We start from the raw sequence: 15,715 nt of genomic DNA, 5'->3' as shown, positions 1-15,715 counted from the left end.
TGTGTTCTCTGAGGAGAGATCTGGCTGTGAACAGATACACAAGTGGCAACGTCTGTGCCGCAGGCGGTTCCTACAAGGCAAAGGAGGCCCGTTTCTATCTGTAAGGCTTCCGTGACTTTTTTATCAGGTAAAGGAGTTCAGGCTGGGAAAAGGCTGTGGGAAGATTTCTTTAGAAAGAGCTATTCAGGCCTCAAAACCCGCGTGTAGGCAGAGAGCGAGTGGAGGGCACTCGCCTGCCGTGCGGCTGCACTGCGCATGCGCGGACACCCCCCACCCCAGCACCGCCCACCCCGGTACTACGCTCCCATTGGTGGGAGCTCCCACTGCTGGGATCGCCACAGCACCCTCCCATTGGTGGGATCGGCTCAGCGGGGGTGGGGCACAGTGGGGATTGACGGCAGTGACGGACCAATGGAGCGGCGCTGCCCAAGGAGGAAGGGGCGGGCGGTGGGGCGGCGGCGGCCAATGGGTGCCCGTCGTGGCCGGTCCAGAAGCTGAGGGGGCCGGGGGCAAATGGCGGCCGCCTGGCAATGAGTGCGGGGCGGTGTGGGGGGAAAGCGGGGCTGGGCGGACGGGTGGTGGGTGGGGCCGGGCCCGCGGGGCTGCCGCGAGCACGTGGTGAGGCAGCTGGAGCGCGTCAAGGTGAGTGGGCGGCCCCGAGGGGTGATGGTGGGGGCGGGAGGGCCCTGAGTGGGGCTGGGGGCAGGGGGGGCCTGCGGGGGGGCATTGTCGGGTGGGAGGGGGGTGTCTGGGCCCGGCTCCCCGCGGGGTGCCTATGTCCTGGGGGGTTTGGTGTGCTGTGGGGTGTCTGCGCTCCCTCAGTGTTGCCCGGGGGGCCGCAGAGGGGCTGAGGCAGCAGAGAGGGGGAGCTGGTTTGGGGCCTGCCAGGGAGAGCGGGACTCCTGCTGGCGGGGCTGGCAAAGGGGCTGGCGTGGCTGGTTTCGGGGCTGAGAAAGAGAGGGAGTTTTTTGGCTCTGGGATGAGGAAGAGGGCTCGAGGTGAAATGTGTGCCGGCCCCGCTGCCGAGGGCAGAGGTGGGGTGGGGGTCCCCCGGGTCGTCCCCCTTGGCTGGGTGTGACAACCAGGCTCGTTTCTCTGCTCTTCTTTCCCAGGGCCACCTTCTGCGGCACGGCAAGAAAATCCTGCACGGCTGATTCCGCTCGCTGCTCAGGTAATGGCGCGCCTGGGGCGAGACGCGTTTGCGTTCACTACTAAAGTGAGCAGTGTAGAGTAACTCGAGGAATTAAGTGTGTGCTTTTTATTAGCGTTGAGAGCTTTAGATTGGCCACTAACAGCACTTCAGAAGCTCTCGCGTCCAGAGCGCTCTGAAAACCATTGACTGATTAATCCAGCGCCAAAGGTTGAGAAATCATTTCAGGAGCTCAAGTCTTGGGACGTTTAATAACGTGAGACGGAGCCTTTCGCTTGGCTTCTGGGCCGGGCTGGTGCCCAGGTCAGTGATAATTCGAAGGGGAACGGCTCACTCCAGTGGAAATAGTTGGTGTGAGTGGAAATAATTAGCGTCTCGTCACCAGTGGGAGGGAAAAGGGAGATCAAGAGTCCGCCTAAACGAACCTTGCGCCGTTAAGAGATCGTTCTCTGGTGGGGTCACTGCCAAAATTGTGTTTCGGGGAAGCACCGAGCAACGTGCTGCAGCCGGTTTGGGGATTAAATATCTCCAAAGTTTGGGGTTGATTAAGTGCTTTTTGGTTATTTGTTGGGTATCTTGGGGTTGTTTTTTTCCCTATATACCACCTTTTACCACTAAACGAACTGCAGACATTTCCCAAGTAGGCACGAAACAGCGGATTGAGCGCTGAGGGTGATGACATTATATTTTTAAAAACAGCAGTTCAACTTCCTCCCGTTAATTTTCCACCCCTTTATCTCCGCTTTCCCCGCTTTTTGGCTTCCCCTCCCCCGCCAAAAAACTGCGGTCAGGTAGTTTTATTCCAAAAAAGGTCACCACTGGCTGTTTTCACGGGGAGCGATGGCGCAAAGCAAGGAAGGAGCAGTAGGTAAAGGGAAACGGAATCCTTGAGCACTTGTTATTTAACAGGAATTCTCGTTATTTTCTTTAAGGAGAAACAATTTGGAAGGGACTTGGGATGTGAAGGACGTGGAGGCCAGAAAATACACCCCGTGCCCTCGATCGTGCACAGAAACCATCGCCAGAGGACTCAAGAGGTGGAAGCTCTTTTAAAGAGGCTTTTAAAGTAGAGCTGTTTGGGGTATCGGACTTCTTTTCTGTGCCTTCTCCTCGTCTCCGGTCTCTGCTGCGCTCATCCTCTTTTCCCTCCCTCTCCTATCGACCCTTTTCTCCAGGAAAATTTGACTTTTTCTCGGTTTTCGTTGTGTTTGTAGTTAGAAACCTGCTCCATTTGGCTTCTCCCAACGCCGGGCCGGGGGGACGGGTCAACCCGGAGCTGTCTCTGCATTGCCTGCACGAGGCTCAAGGCGACGTGCTGGTAAGAAGCGTCAATTTCTAATGAAGAACGGACTTTGTTCCTGGTTTGAGCTGGGAGTCGCTCTGAGTTTTCTATTGCGCGGGCCGGAATCTCTTTGCTGAAGGCACAGGAGGTGCTTGGGTGCTGCCTGTCACCGCGTTAAGGTCTCTTGGGCTTCCAGACCCCTCTCCTGGTGCATCACGAAGAGTTTGGTTTGATTCTGGGACGATTTGGAGAATAGAATTACTTCCGAATGAAGGGATATTAGATAAAACCCGAGGTCTGCCCTCAATAAGCCCCGAGCGGGTCCGCTTTGCTCCCTCTTCTTCGAAGAAGGGACTTAACACCCCTTGGCATCTGCTGCATCGCCACGAGGAGCGAGAATTTCCCTTTTTGCTCCTCCTCCTCCAGAGGAATTTACGTCTTTTTTCCCTATTAAATCTCGCAGGAGGCAGCGGAGATGCTGCGTGCTGGGCTGCCTCGGAGACCCGAATCCCATCCCCTGGCTGATTATCGTTACACAGGTAAACGAGGAGAACAGCTCCCGCCGTTCCCTTTGTTCTGATTGAACTGAGTGTTAAAATTGTTCTTTTGGGGTGAGGGAAAAGAGCAGTTTTAATCCCTTTCCGGGGCTTTTGGAGGTGGGGGATGCCTATTCTAATAGTTTGCGTGTTGCTGGTTAATTCCTAGGCTCGGATATTTGGACGTCGGTGGAGGAGCAGTTGTTTAAAGAGATGTTTTACATCCATAAGGATGTAAAGAGACGTTTTACACCCATAAGAAGAACATCCACCATCAAAAGCAAGCGTAGCATCCAGTTTGTGGACTGGTGCCCCACAGGTTTCAAGGTGGGCATCAACTACCAGCCGCCCACGGTGGTGCCTGGGGGGCACCTGGCCAAGGTGCAGCGCGCTGTGTGTGTGCTGAGCAACACCACGGGCATTGCCGAGGCCTGGGCCCTCCTGGACCACATATTTGACGTGATGTGTGCCAAGCGGGTGTTCGTGCACTGGTACGTGGGGGAGGGCATGGAGGAGGGGGAGTTCTCAGAGGCCCGGGAGGACATGGCTGCCCTGGAGAAGGATTGTGAGGAGCTGGGGGTGGATTCTGTGGAAGAGGAGGGAGAGGAGGAAGGGGAGGAATAGCACGTCCACAAAACGTCTGCTTCAAACACTTCAGCTTTCTTGTGCGCTGGGGGAGAGACTCCTCGTGGGATTGGGATGGGATGATACCATGATATAGATAAGCTGCCAATTAGCTGCCCGCTCGATACTCGGAGCCAGCGTTTTGTCACATTTTGATGAAATGCTGTCCTTTGTGCGAACTTTACTCATTATAATGTCATTATAATACCAAAACACACCTCCATCCCGAAGGCTACCCGCCTCCAAGGTGCAACCACTCCTTCTTGAGTCTGCGCCCTGAATTTCTCGTAAACTCTACCTTTAATTGTGAAGCGAGAGAATTTTACACCAACCATAATAAAAGTATGTATGACTAAAGTCACTCAGACTCCACCGTGAAGATAACAAATAGTATAAAAATAGCCCGAGAGAGGGGGGATACCCAGGGAAGACACCATCGCAAAGAATTCCATCGCTGACTTCTGGGATCAGTCGCCGGGCTGAGCCTCTCTGCCCCCCCGTAGGGACGCCTGTGGGTAAGACTTAGATCATACCGAGTGCTTCCTCGGGAAACTTAGAAATCTCTCTAGAGACTCTCTTTCCTACATTTATAGCCAGGCTGTATCGTTTATAACCTTGTCGCGTGTTTTGTATACCCTCATTTGCACGTGCTTTGCAGACAGTGTATTTATCACCGTCAATCCTATATACCTGTTGTTTAAATAAACAGCACTGTCTCAGTAGCTGGTCGTTTCGGTTTCTCACTGAACGCGACCAAAGACTCGAGAGTGGCCGTGCTGGTTCAGGAGCACGACTAGACTGAAGGTGCAGCCCACTATCAGTGTATCCAAACCGTAACAGTTTAATACATATTAAACGCGATTGGACTGATAGTGCTGGATTGGGCATCACTCAGAATTTAAACCCAGCTGCACCTGGTCCCCCCCCTCGGTGAGGAGTGTTAGAATGCAAGGGGGTTTATCTTCTGCCAAAACCGCTTGGCCCCTTTCACGCAACAAGCAAGTAATTAATAGAATGTCTTAAGTTTGTAAGAATCCTACAGGTAAAGACTGTTTAAAGAAGACAAGAGACGGGGGTGACCAGAGACCGCGGCAGTGAGCTGCGACTTCAAAAGGAGAACTGTAACGAGACGATGAAGAATCACCTGAGGCAGAGGAACGGTATGGACTTTTGCAGTTACTAAAGACTAGAGAGCTGAAAAGCTGTAAGGGAACACCCAGACCCTCTTGGAAAGAAATACCAATTATGTAATGTTTGTTTTAACTGTATATAACCGAGATATTCCTTGTCAGCCTTTGCCACTCACTGAGGAGATGGCCCAACTCTGAGTCGTCAATAACGCAAACCTAGAGGTACCCCCCGAGCAGTGAAATTCTTTAACAGATTTTGGCGACCCAGGTGGGACTCTAGGACACGAGAGAGGACGAGCCAGGTATTCCTCTGGACAGGCCCGTTTCCAACACTCGAATTGCCGGCAAATCAGGCGAGTTCACCTAAGAGGCTTGGGCACGGGTAATTCCAGACAGAATTAGACTGGGATGCTCTTGTGTTTAATCTTGCAATTTATGATATAGTATAGAAGTAAAGGTGGGGTCAACAGTCAGTGTTGAAAGGGGGACGCCCCTTGCTGAGGTTCTAGAGAACTGGAAAAAGATCTGGGGAGACCCTCTTTGGAATCATTAGGAAGGAGTTGAATAAAAACATTGGAGAGACGTTGCAGAAGAGCGTCGACTTTTTTAATTGCTCACAACTGGAATGGGGAAGAAGGATTTTACTGTTGGCCATGGCTCTGAGATCAGCCCAGCCTGTTCCTGGAAGCTGGGGGCCACCTGAGGGACCTTTTCCATGGCCGCTATGGAAAGGAACCTGATTTTGGGGGCAAGAGTGAACAAGCGGGCACGTGGAGCCATGTGGGGAAGATGTGGGTGTCCCTGGAGGAGGAAGGAGAGGATGAGAGGCCTGGAGGGCACCTACCTGCAGGGGCAGTGGAGACCACGCGAGCTTCCACCCAGGGCCAGAAGGGACCAGGGAAGGAGACGGAGCAAGGCTGAGCGCCTGGTTGAACCTCATGAGGTTGGCACGGAGCCACTTCTCCAGCCTGCCCAGGTCCCTCGGGATGGTGTCCCCTCCCTCCGGCGTGTCACGCCTCCACTCATCCCGGTGTCATAAGAAGGTCCTTATTCCAACAGCTGACTGTTTTCTGTTATTCTCCTGCCCAGCACCACTGTTAGAAGACTGGCTTCATCTTCCTGAAAACCTCCCTGTAGGGACCAGCAGGTCACTATGAGGTTCCCAAGGCCACCTTTTCTGCAGCTTGAACAAGGCCCTTTCACTCAAGTTCTCCTCCCAGGCAAGTGCCCCAGCCCCTGAGCATCCAAAGGACTCTCCACTGAACTCGCTCCCGCTTACGCCCATCTTCCTTGCTCTGGGGACTTCTCTCTGCTCTGGCCAGTAGCCCAGCAGCCACCCAGCTGCTCCCTCCCTCCTTCCCTTCCCCAGTGGAGGCCCAACAATTAACACAGTAGCATACAGGTGCTCTAACGAGTGGTGAGCCGGGGGAGACAATTGTGCGCCTCACTCTTTTGGCAAGGCTCCTCTTCCTATGCTCCTTGACGCTGCTGGCCGACTTTGCTACCGCTTTGCATGGTGGGACCATGGTTGGCCGCCTGTCCCCCAGCACCACCAGGGCCTTCTCTGCAGAGCTACTCCCCAGCCAGGAAGTCCACAGGCCCTGCGACTGCAGGCTGCCAGGCTGGGCCAGCTGCAGCGTCTGGCCTTTGTCCTTCTTGTACCTCATGAAGCTCCTGACAGGACAGTCACCCCACCTGTCAGGTTTCCCCTCAATGGCATCCCTAAGACATAGGAACGGTCCTCCCCATTTAGTGCCATCGACAAACGCCGGGAGAGTTGCCTCCTCCGGGTCATGGATGCAGGTGTTCAACCGCACGCACAGAGCCCAGCAGAGTCCCCTCTGCAGCCCCACAACGCCCCAGTATGTCCCAGTGGCCTCAAGGTAGGGGACGAGCCCTTCACCACTGCTCCCTCAGCCTGATCATGCAACTGCTGTTTTACCCACCTGTTTCTCTGCCCATCCAGGCTGTGATACCCTAACTTGGGTAAAAGAATATTGAGGGACATCATGCAAAGCGTTTTGCTGGAGCTGAACCACACTATCACAGAATGGTAGGGGTTGGAAGGGGCTGCTAGAGATCATCTCTAGTCCAGCCTCCCTGCCAAAGTAGGTTCACCTACAGGAGGTTGCACAGGATCGTGTCCAGGTGGGTTTGGAAGATCTCCAGAGACGGAGACTCCACCACCTCTCCGGGCAGCCTGTTCCAGCGCTGTCACCATCAAGGTAAAGAAGTTTTTCCTTATGTTCAGATGGAACTTCCCACCTTCCAGCTTGTTCCCATTGCCCCTTGTCCTGTCCCCAGGCACCACTGACAAGAGCCTGGCCCCATCCTCCTGACACCCACCCTTTAACTATTTATAAGTGTTGATAAGATCCCCCCTCAGTCGTCTTTTTTCCAGGCTGAAGAGACCCAAATCCTTCAGCCTTTCTTCATAAGAGAGGTCTTCCAGCCCCCTCAGCATCTTGGTAGCCCTTTGCTGTCCCCTCTCCAGCAGTTCCCTGTCCTTCTTGAACCCAGAACTGGACACAGTACTCCAGATGCGGCCTCCCCAGGGCAGAGTAGAGGGGGAGGATGACCTCCCTCCACCTGCTGGCCACACTCTTCTTGATGCACCCCAGGATGCTATTGGCCTTCTAGGCCACAAGGTCCCATTGCTGGCTCATGGTCATCCTGTTGTCCACCAGGACTCCCAGGTCTCTTTCCACAGAGCTGCTCTCCAGCAGGTCAGCCCCCAACCTGTCCTGGTGCACGGGGTTATTCCTCCCCAGGTGCAGCACCCGACACTTGCCCTGGTTGAATGTCATAAGGTTTCTCTCTGCCCAACTCTCCAGCCTGTCCAGGTCTCTCTGGATGGCGGCACAGCCTTCCGGTGTGTCAGCCACCCCCCCAGCTTTATGTCATCGGCAAACTTGCTGAGGGTGCACCCTATCCCTTCATCCGGGTCGTTGATGAAGATATTGAAGAGGACTGGACCCAGCACTGACCCCTGGGGAACACCACTCCTCACTGACCTCCAACTAGACTCTGTGCCCCTAATCACCACCCTCTGAGCTCTGTCTTTCAACCAGTTATCTATCCACCTTACTGTCCACTCATCAAGCCCGCTTTTCCTAAGCTTCCCTATGAGGATGCTGTAGGAGACGGTGTCGAAAGCCTCGCTGAAGTCAAGGTAGACGCCATCCACTGCCCTCCCCTCATCTATCCATCCAGTCACGCCATCACAGAAGGCTATTGGGTTAGTCGCACAGGATTTCCCCTTGGTGAATCCGTGTTGACTACTGCCCATAGCATTCTTTTCCTCCACATGCCTTGAGATGACGCCCACAACGAGCTGTTCCATCATCTTTCCAGGGATGGAGGTGAGGCTGACCGGCCTGTAGTTCCCCGGCTCCTCCTTCTTGCCCTTTTTTGAAGACTGGAGGATCGTTGGCTTTCCTCCAGTCCTCAGGCACCTCGCCTGTTCTCCGGGACCTTTCAAAGATGATGGAGAGCGGCCCATCAACAACTTCCGCCAGCTCCCTCAGCACTCTTGGGTGCATCCCATCAGCTCCCATGCACTTGTGGATATCCAGCTTACTTCACTGATCTCTGACTTAATTCTCCTCAACCAAGGGGAAGTCCTCCTATGTCTAGACTTTCTCTGTCACTTCCAAAGTCTGGGGCTCCTGAGGGCTGGCCTGAGCAGTAAAGACCGAAGCAAAGAAGGCATTCAGTAACTCCGCCTTCTCCGCATCCGCTGTCCCCATGGCTCCTGTCTCATTCAACAGCGGGCCCACATTTTCCTAGTTCCCCTTTTGCCTCCAATACACCTGAAGAAACTTTTCCTGTTGGCCTTGACCTCCCTTGCCAGGTTTAGTTCCAAGGAGGCCTCGGCTTCCCTCATCAGTCCCAGCTGTTAAGAGCGGCTAGACGTTTGGGGCCATATGCTACCTCCGACAAGACGAAAACAAGGCCACGTGGCACATGGAAAACATGCACCTCCTGCCAACGCCTCCCCACATAGCATCAGTTCCAAAGATTTAACGTCCTGCCAATCTTTTCAAAACTAAACCCGTGGATATGTTATTTTTCATACGCGTTAGCTACCAGCAAGCTTTTACTGGCAGCTTTTTCCTGTCACTGACCTTTGCTAATGTTCAGCTATCACTGGAAATCTCCTCACATTGGACAGTTTACCAAAAACGTTTTATTCTCATCAAAAAGTGACATAAGAGGGCTGTAATGTCTCTGCAAATCATTCCGCTGGTATTTTATAACTGATACCAGCTGCCTCTGCCAGGCAACTAAACAAACCTTCAACTAGGAAAATTTTCACAGTACAGAAAACTCCACCTGAACTATTTAACGGTGGCTAAAAATAAGATGCCCCAGTAAACCTTCCGTGTTACATGGTCATAACTAACAACTCCGTACAAAATACTCACTCTTACAAAGCTCTGATGTAAAAATGAAATAATCAAGCAGCAAAATTGGAACTGCAGCACAGGCTCGTTTGTGTCATTATTTGCAACGCCCAAATTTGTTTATATTTTAGGAAAAATTAGTACAGATCCCTTGGGAATTCAGTCTTTTTTAAATTATCTGTCATTCTGTGTAGTGACGGATTTCACTTTTTGGTCCTCTTTCTTTCTCTTTGCTCATTTTCATTGTTTTCTTCTTGTGCTTGTGTTTTTGCCTCTTTCCCAATTCCATGTTGTTTCCAATGTGTTTCTTATGCTTCTTGTGCTGCTGCTTCTCTTTTTTCTTTTTCTTTTTCTTGCTGCCGTGACTCGCTGCTGAGCTGGCACTGCCCCTGTGCCTTCGAGTCCGACTCTCAGAAGGGCTTTGACCGCGGCTGCGGCTAACACGGGGACTGCTTAGACTGTGACTTCCCCTTGCTTCAGGCTTCAGCTTCACAACGTCTTCAGCTGGGGCTGGGATATCATTACTGTGCTCCTCCATTGCCTCAACGACGCCTCCTTTTGTATCTGGCTCTTCTTCGGTCTTTCTAACGGCACTTCCTCCAGTAGAACTACTGCTGAGAGGAAAAAAGCGTACCTCAATAATGGCTGGGATACACGATCTTTTGTAACATTTTATAAAAGAGCTTTTCTTTCAATTCTCTGTCTGCAGCACTTCTTCAAAGGATGTTCAATTAGGGGAACAGGCAAGAGACAGAACGAGTCCACTAGCTAACATGAGGAGCAATCAATTAATTTAGTGTCTTCCTACTCCACATTTAATTAACAAGAACACAGGATTATCGGATTGGGGTCTGTCTGAGCTGCTAATTCCTTCACATCCCACTTCTACCAATGGTAGATGAATTAGATACACATTCCCGTTTCAACGTGGAAGCAAGCAATTACGGAGAGGTACACACAACCCAAATTTTATCCTCAAGTCCCACGTTCTTCTTTAGAAAAAATTACGTTTTGGAAACTTTTTAGACTATCAAGACACTGTCTTAAGCCTACAGCGATGTCTTCAATGTTTTGAGTTTGCTTTGTTGTGCTTCTTTAGGTGCTGGACTGTAAGGAACAGCAGCCCCACACCAGATCACTTTCCTGTTTTTCACATGTCGCACAATGGAATATAGAAGACTCATCTCCAAGGTCAGAGCCAAAAGAGTCGGCACTGAGCTGGAAGCAGTGCAGCTGTGTCGCCGTGGCACTGTGCTCAAAGCTAAAATCAGTGCAGTGTGTTGGCGACCAAGCTGCTATTTCTGCAAGGATCGATTTCATGTCACACTGACAAAGGCAGATCATTACAGCACCCTGCAATTGTTAATGTCAAAGTATTGCACGGTATAGACGTGTCTGTTATCCTTGCCTTTAGCAGTAAGCTGGATGGAAAGGAAGACATGGGGAGGGCTCCTCAGAGTCACCATGTAATGAATAAGAAGAGGGGGAAAAAGTCCCAGAGGAAGGGTCAAACACGTCAGCAATGAATTAACCTCATGAGCTTTCTGCGCAGTACAGACTGTTTGTTTTCTTTAACAAAATTTCATTCTGACCCAAGGACCGTTTAACAGGAAAAGTCACGGATTATTCACTCACGTAGCATGGATTTGGCTGTTCCTTTCATTAGTCACCACAAATAATTTGACATTTTTGGGGTGCGGGGAGGAGGAAGGAAAGAATAGGAAAAGAAATGATGAGGTACCTGGTGTAATTTACAAGAGCTGAACTAGATCCATCAGCTGCTGTTACTTTTCTTCTCACTTCTCCCTTTGCTTTCTTTTGTTTAACTTTGCTGCTGCTCGGCTCAGGTTTCTCAGCAGGTTCTTTCGCAGGTGGCACATTTTCTCCACTCACCATCGTTTTGCCAGTTTCTTGGTTAAGTTCAATCTTTTTTGCAGGGTTGTTAACAAAAGCAGATTTATCCCCTTCTGGAGGTCGCTCTCCTTTTTCACCATCAGGCTCAGTCTTCCCCTTCGGCCATGTTTTCGATTCAGCAGTTTCTGGTTTACAGGCCTTTATGTAGGTGGCTTCATGATCTTTATCAACCTTTTCATCTACTTTTCTTTTCCTTTTTTCAGGTTTTGCATCAGAATAGTATCTTGGGTATGGGGGTGACCTTGACTGTGAATGGTGATAACTACGGGACCTTGATCTAGAACGATAGTTATGACTCTTCCCTTTGCCTCTTCTTGGACAGGGTGGCGATCGCGAGTAGGAACGAGAATGGGAACGTCTAAATGATCGAGAGTAGGAGCAGGAGTGGGAAAAACCCCATCTTGACTTGGAGTAGGTATGTGAACCTCTGGAGTAGGATGAAGCACCACAGGGAGACTTGGACCTTAAAACATAACACCAAAAAAAAAAAAAAGAAGTTAATTTAAAACCATCACTCTCCCCAGTTTTTTTTCCTCCCAAATTTGATTTATTTTTTTTTCCCCCTCTCCATATGCTTACGGCAAAGCTTTTTTCAGCTGCTGACATAACACTACTGTGAATTGAAGAACTTGATAACACGTAGAAGTTTCTGCTTACAAGACAGAACACCTGCTGCCTTGTTAGTGTAAAAACATACCAGAAGGGGAAGTCTATTTCCGCTCACTTCTACCACGTGAGCTACCGTAGCTATTGACTGACGTAAGGCGATGTATACTGGCCTATACTGGTAGGTGAGCACACACACTTTTCACTACCCAGCAACCACGTGCAGCGCAAATCACTTCTGTTGCAGCAAGATGCAAAAAGTGCAAGTCTTTATGGCTACAGTGCAGCATCAAACATCAAGAAAACACGATTTAGCCTGACGCCAGGAAAGCTTAATTTTAAAATGCCAGCTTAGTTGATTTAACCTTGCTGCTTATTTGGCAAGGATGCAAAATGCTCGTACTGCAATCTTACATACAGGACTATTCAATCAACACCTCGAGACGGACGAGAGTCCCGGCAAAATTTTGCACACGCCTCTAGCTCTGACCAAGGGTTGTGACCACATTTCAAGAAAAATCATACCTAAAAGCTTCTAAAGTCAGCCTCTAGTAGTACGACTCAATGCCATTCCTCCAGGAAAGAGACTGACCGCATCGCTACTAAAGAGCTATTCAGACACCTGCCCAAGTCATCTTTTGGGACAGAAACATCAGCTACCCTGAGGCTTTTCTTCACAAGCTTTTCTTATTTTTTAAAGAAGCGTTTCACATTATCCCGCATATGTTCATCAGCATCATTCCTCCTCTCAAAGTCCCTCACAAATTCTAGATTTCCTTACGAACAAGCCTGATCTTTTAATTCCTAAGGAAAATTTAACAGTGTCAACAAAATACTAGCAAAAGCCACCAGTTTGCGATCCAGGTTAAAAACTCTCCGTGTATCCACATGAGACAGACAAAAGAGGAAACGAAGACAATTTCCCTCATGTATCTCCTCCAAAGTGCTTTGAGGTAATGGTGGCAATCAGACCAGGGAGACGCAGAAAATCCAGCAACTGCTCCTATTCGGTCTCGAGCCCTCTCAGGGTGCCAGGAGGTGAGGGATGTCACTGCAGCTAAACTCTACTAAAAGAGACCCTTGTTCCTGAACAACAACTGCCAAATTATACCTGTCAGCCAACTGCAACCTCTGCCATGTATCTGAGCTAGTAAGCTACATATGAAACTCCTGTCACTGCTAACGCCTCGAACCATCCAGTCTATCGAATGACTGAGGGGTGGAGCGGAACTCCTCCGGATTCTTCTAGACAATCTGCTTCTCCATTATGGACATGTCAAACACTTACCTGGAAAATGAACGCCTGCGCTCCTTTTGCACCTTTTGTATTCCATCAACTCCTTAGCAAAAGCATTCGTTTGACCTTTATTACAATTAGAGTTTGACCTTTAGGACAAAACGACACCAAGAAACAAACCGTGCCCAACGTGAGAAAACGTATACTGCATGCAAGCGCAAAAGGTGCATGTCCTATTTAAGCAAAACCAGTTTAGAATTCCTGTAAGTTGAAGGGACAGTTTTAGAATTACGTTTGTCTTCTTTTAGTTTTGCACGTTTGCCATCTGCAAGAAAAAAGCCTGTTGAAAAAAATACTATGTCATTTTTGCTTATGCCAGATGCACTTCAGTGTAACTGCAGTCCAGTACGCTCTCAAAATACAAAAATGAAAAAGAACAAACACAACTTCCTTGAGCCAAGTACTTACTCCTCTTCCAGTCGCTGGTGTTCTCTGTAAAACTCCTCCCTAGATAAAGGAGGAGCTTGTGTCACTGGGATGGGATCGGAATGCGCCGTTGGTACTGCTGTTGGTACCCAGGCTGATGACGTGTTTGCAGGAGCTGGGGGATATCCTGGAGGGGAGTCAGTGTAGCTGGCAGGTGGAGGCTGACCAGGTGGAAACTGGGGAGGAAACTGTGGTCGTAGTGCCCCCGGTAGAAGAGGAAGTGCTTGGGGTGGTGGAGGGTCCAAGGAAGGCGGAGGCGCTGGCACGAAGACTGCTGTTGATGCTGGTAGCGTTGGGGCTTGAGTCCTCTGGGTACGTTCACCACGCAGGCGTCCTCGACTGGAACTTCTAAAGAAACCCAAATACACGTGTCACCGTTTGTTACACTCTGCTCTGATTTCAGAGAGGAAAGCGAACGAAGCCGGAGCGTGGTGGCGAGCACTGCGTGTTCTCAGCCTAAGCATTTTTCTCCCTGCTTCCATTTGAGACTACGCGCATTTCTTGATCCTCACACTTGCCTCCCACATCCTCACCCCCAGCAGTTCCCTCAGTCTTCTCTCCCTATACGCAGCTTTGTGACTGTGGATGGAGGCTGCCCGTGCTTAGGAGAGACTCCCACGTGCCAAGTGCCCACCGCTCCTCTACCAATCCTTGATACACCTCATACTTCACACTTCTGACCTTCAAAGTACTGCACAAATAATAACTAATCTTCTCTGAAACGTCTTTGGACTTCTTCCACGTACGCTTCCTATGTTGCGGACTCACGATGATGTATTTGGCCTGTTCTCACCCCCAAATTGTTATTTTCTTGCTTACTGAATTTGAGATTTTTAGATAATCTGTGGCATGGACCCTGGCTTTTGTTTTCATTTTTCCTCAAGATTTTACAAACACAATGCACCCTTACAATCTGTCTAGAACAAATATATACCAAAAGGAAGGACTCACTTGACGCGGCAGTGATAGATCAAACAGACTCTTCTCTCTCTCTCCAACTGAGAGAAAGCAGCTTGGCTATTTGAGATGACTAAATGGAAGGAATTCAAAATTGTCATCATATAAGAACGTTGACTTTTCCAATAATTTGCTCAATCAGTATCAACTAGGTTGTTAAAAAAAGAATGCTGGAGGCCGAATTCTATGGGGAAATCAATTTCTTCAGCCCGATTCAGCCAGTAATCAAGAGGGCATCTTTCCACCTGATTCTTTAATTGTATTTCATTTTTAGATGTACTTACAGTTTCCTCAAAAAGTGTTAATTTTTCAGCGTCCTCTTTTCAATCGTGTACTGGAGTTTTACTTTAAATCATCTTAGTGCCATCACATATGCCCTTTGTCAAAGACAATTAAAATCAAGCCATTTCAAAACTAATTGGAATCACAGAATCATAGAATGTGTTGGGTCGGAAGGGACCTCTAAAGGCCATCTAGTGTAACCCCCCGCAGTCAGCAGGGACATCTTCAACTGGATCACGTTGCTCTGAGCCTCATCCAGCCTGGCTTTGAATGTGTCCAGGCATGGGGCCTCCACCACCTCTCTGGGCAACCTGGGCCAGTGTCTCACCACCCTCACTGTAAAGAACTTCTTCCTCATGTCTAATCTAAACCCCCTCTGCTCTAGTTTAAACCATTGCCCCTCATCGCTACATGCCCTTGCAAACAGCCCCTCCCCAGCTTCCCTGTAGGCCCCCTGCAGGTACTGGAAGGCCACAATAAGGTCTCCCGATTACCACTTGTATTCTCCACAGCTATCTGGGCACACTTACCTCATTATAAATCAGCTGTTATCTAAGTTACGTGCTACGGCCTCATTTAACAGGTTTCGAGCAGTAATATACTGAATTTCTGCAGAACACTTACAGGTCCCAGCCTGGTCTGCCACCCGCTGAGCGAGGTGTACTGGCTCTCATTGGATGACCTTTCAGAGTGGGGAGAGGAAACAGAAAAAAATCCCGTTCACTTTATCTGATGATAATTTCTGAAAAGAAACTCTAAAGTTTTAGTTACTTACCAGTCGTGGGCATTGATTGCCCTTGGGGGCCCAGAAGACTTGGTAATGCTGGTTGTCTTAGTACAGGAATCTGACAGCCCTTGTGAATAAACGCAAACAGTTGGAAAATGAGCTCTACTAAAATACAGGACTCGCTGCATATGTTGAAATAAAATTTACCTTCTCTTCCAACAAACTGCTGACTGACAGAGAGGAAGATCTAGAAAGCTCAGCAGCAGTCACCAGAGCACCAGGAAGTATAACAGTATCAGCACCGCTACAATAAAGATGAATTTTTGTTATTCAAACAGTGTTTTGATGTGCTACTGGAAATATAAAGTCCAAGGTGAG

The 15,715-nt window shown here is 49.6% G+C and overlaps 2 protein-coding genes and 1 long non-coding RNA gene across 3 annotated transcripts in view; 2 read left to right on the top strand and 1 right to left on the bottom strand.

The window, feature by feature from the left end:
- LOC128903423 (deleted in malignant brain tumors 1 protein-like) overlaps positions 1-15,715 on the bottom strand; it is a 162,567-nt gene that overhangs the window by 77,469 nt on the left and 69,383 nt on the right. The gene's annotated exons all lie outside the window — the stretch shown is intronic.
- Positions 1,111-2,444, top strand: LOC128903416 (uncharacterized). Its single transcript, XR_008464083.1, has 3 exons — positions 1,111-1,171; positions 2,083-2,187; positions 2,365-2,444. It is a non-coding gene; the product is annotated as an uncharacterized LOC128903416 (long non-coding RNA).
- Positions 3,167-3,592, top strand: LOC128903407 (tubulin alpha chain-like). The gene has a single exon (XM_054187423.1). It carries the CDS (start codon positions 3,182-3,184, stop codon positions 3,590-3,592), a length of 411 nt encoding a protein of 136 aa, XP_054043398.1. The 5' UTR covers positions 3,167-3,181.

Source organism: Rissa tridactyla, unplaced genomic scaffold (assembly GCF_028500815.1).
Source record: "Rissa tridactyla isolate bRisTri1 unplaced genomic scaffold, bRisTri1.patW.cur.20221130 scaffold_33, whole genome shotgun sequence".
Classification (NCBI taxonomy): domain Eukaryota; kingdom Metazoa; phylum Chordata; class Aves; order Charadriiformes; family Laridae; genus Rissa; species Rissa tridactyla.
The sequence above is the reverse complement of the archived record's forward strand: the minus strand, read 5'-3'. Positions and strand labels throughout refer to the sequence as shown.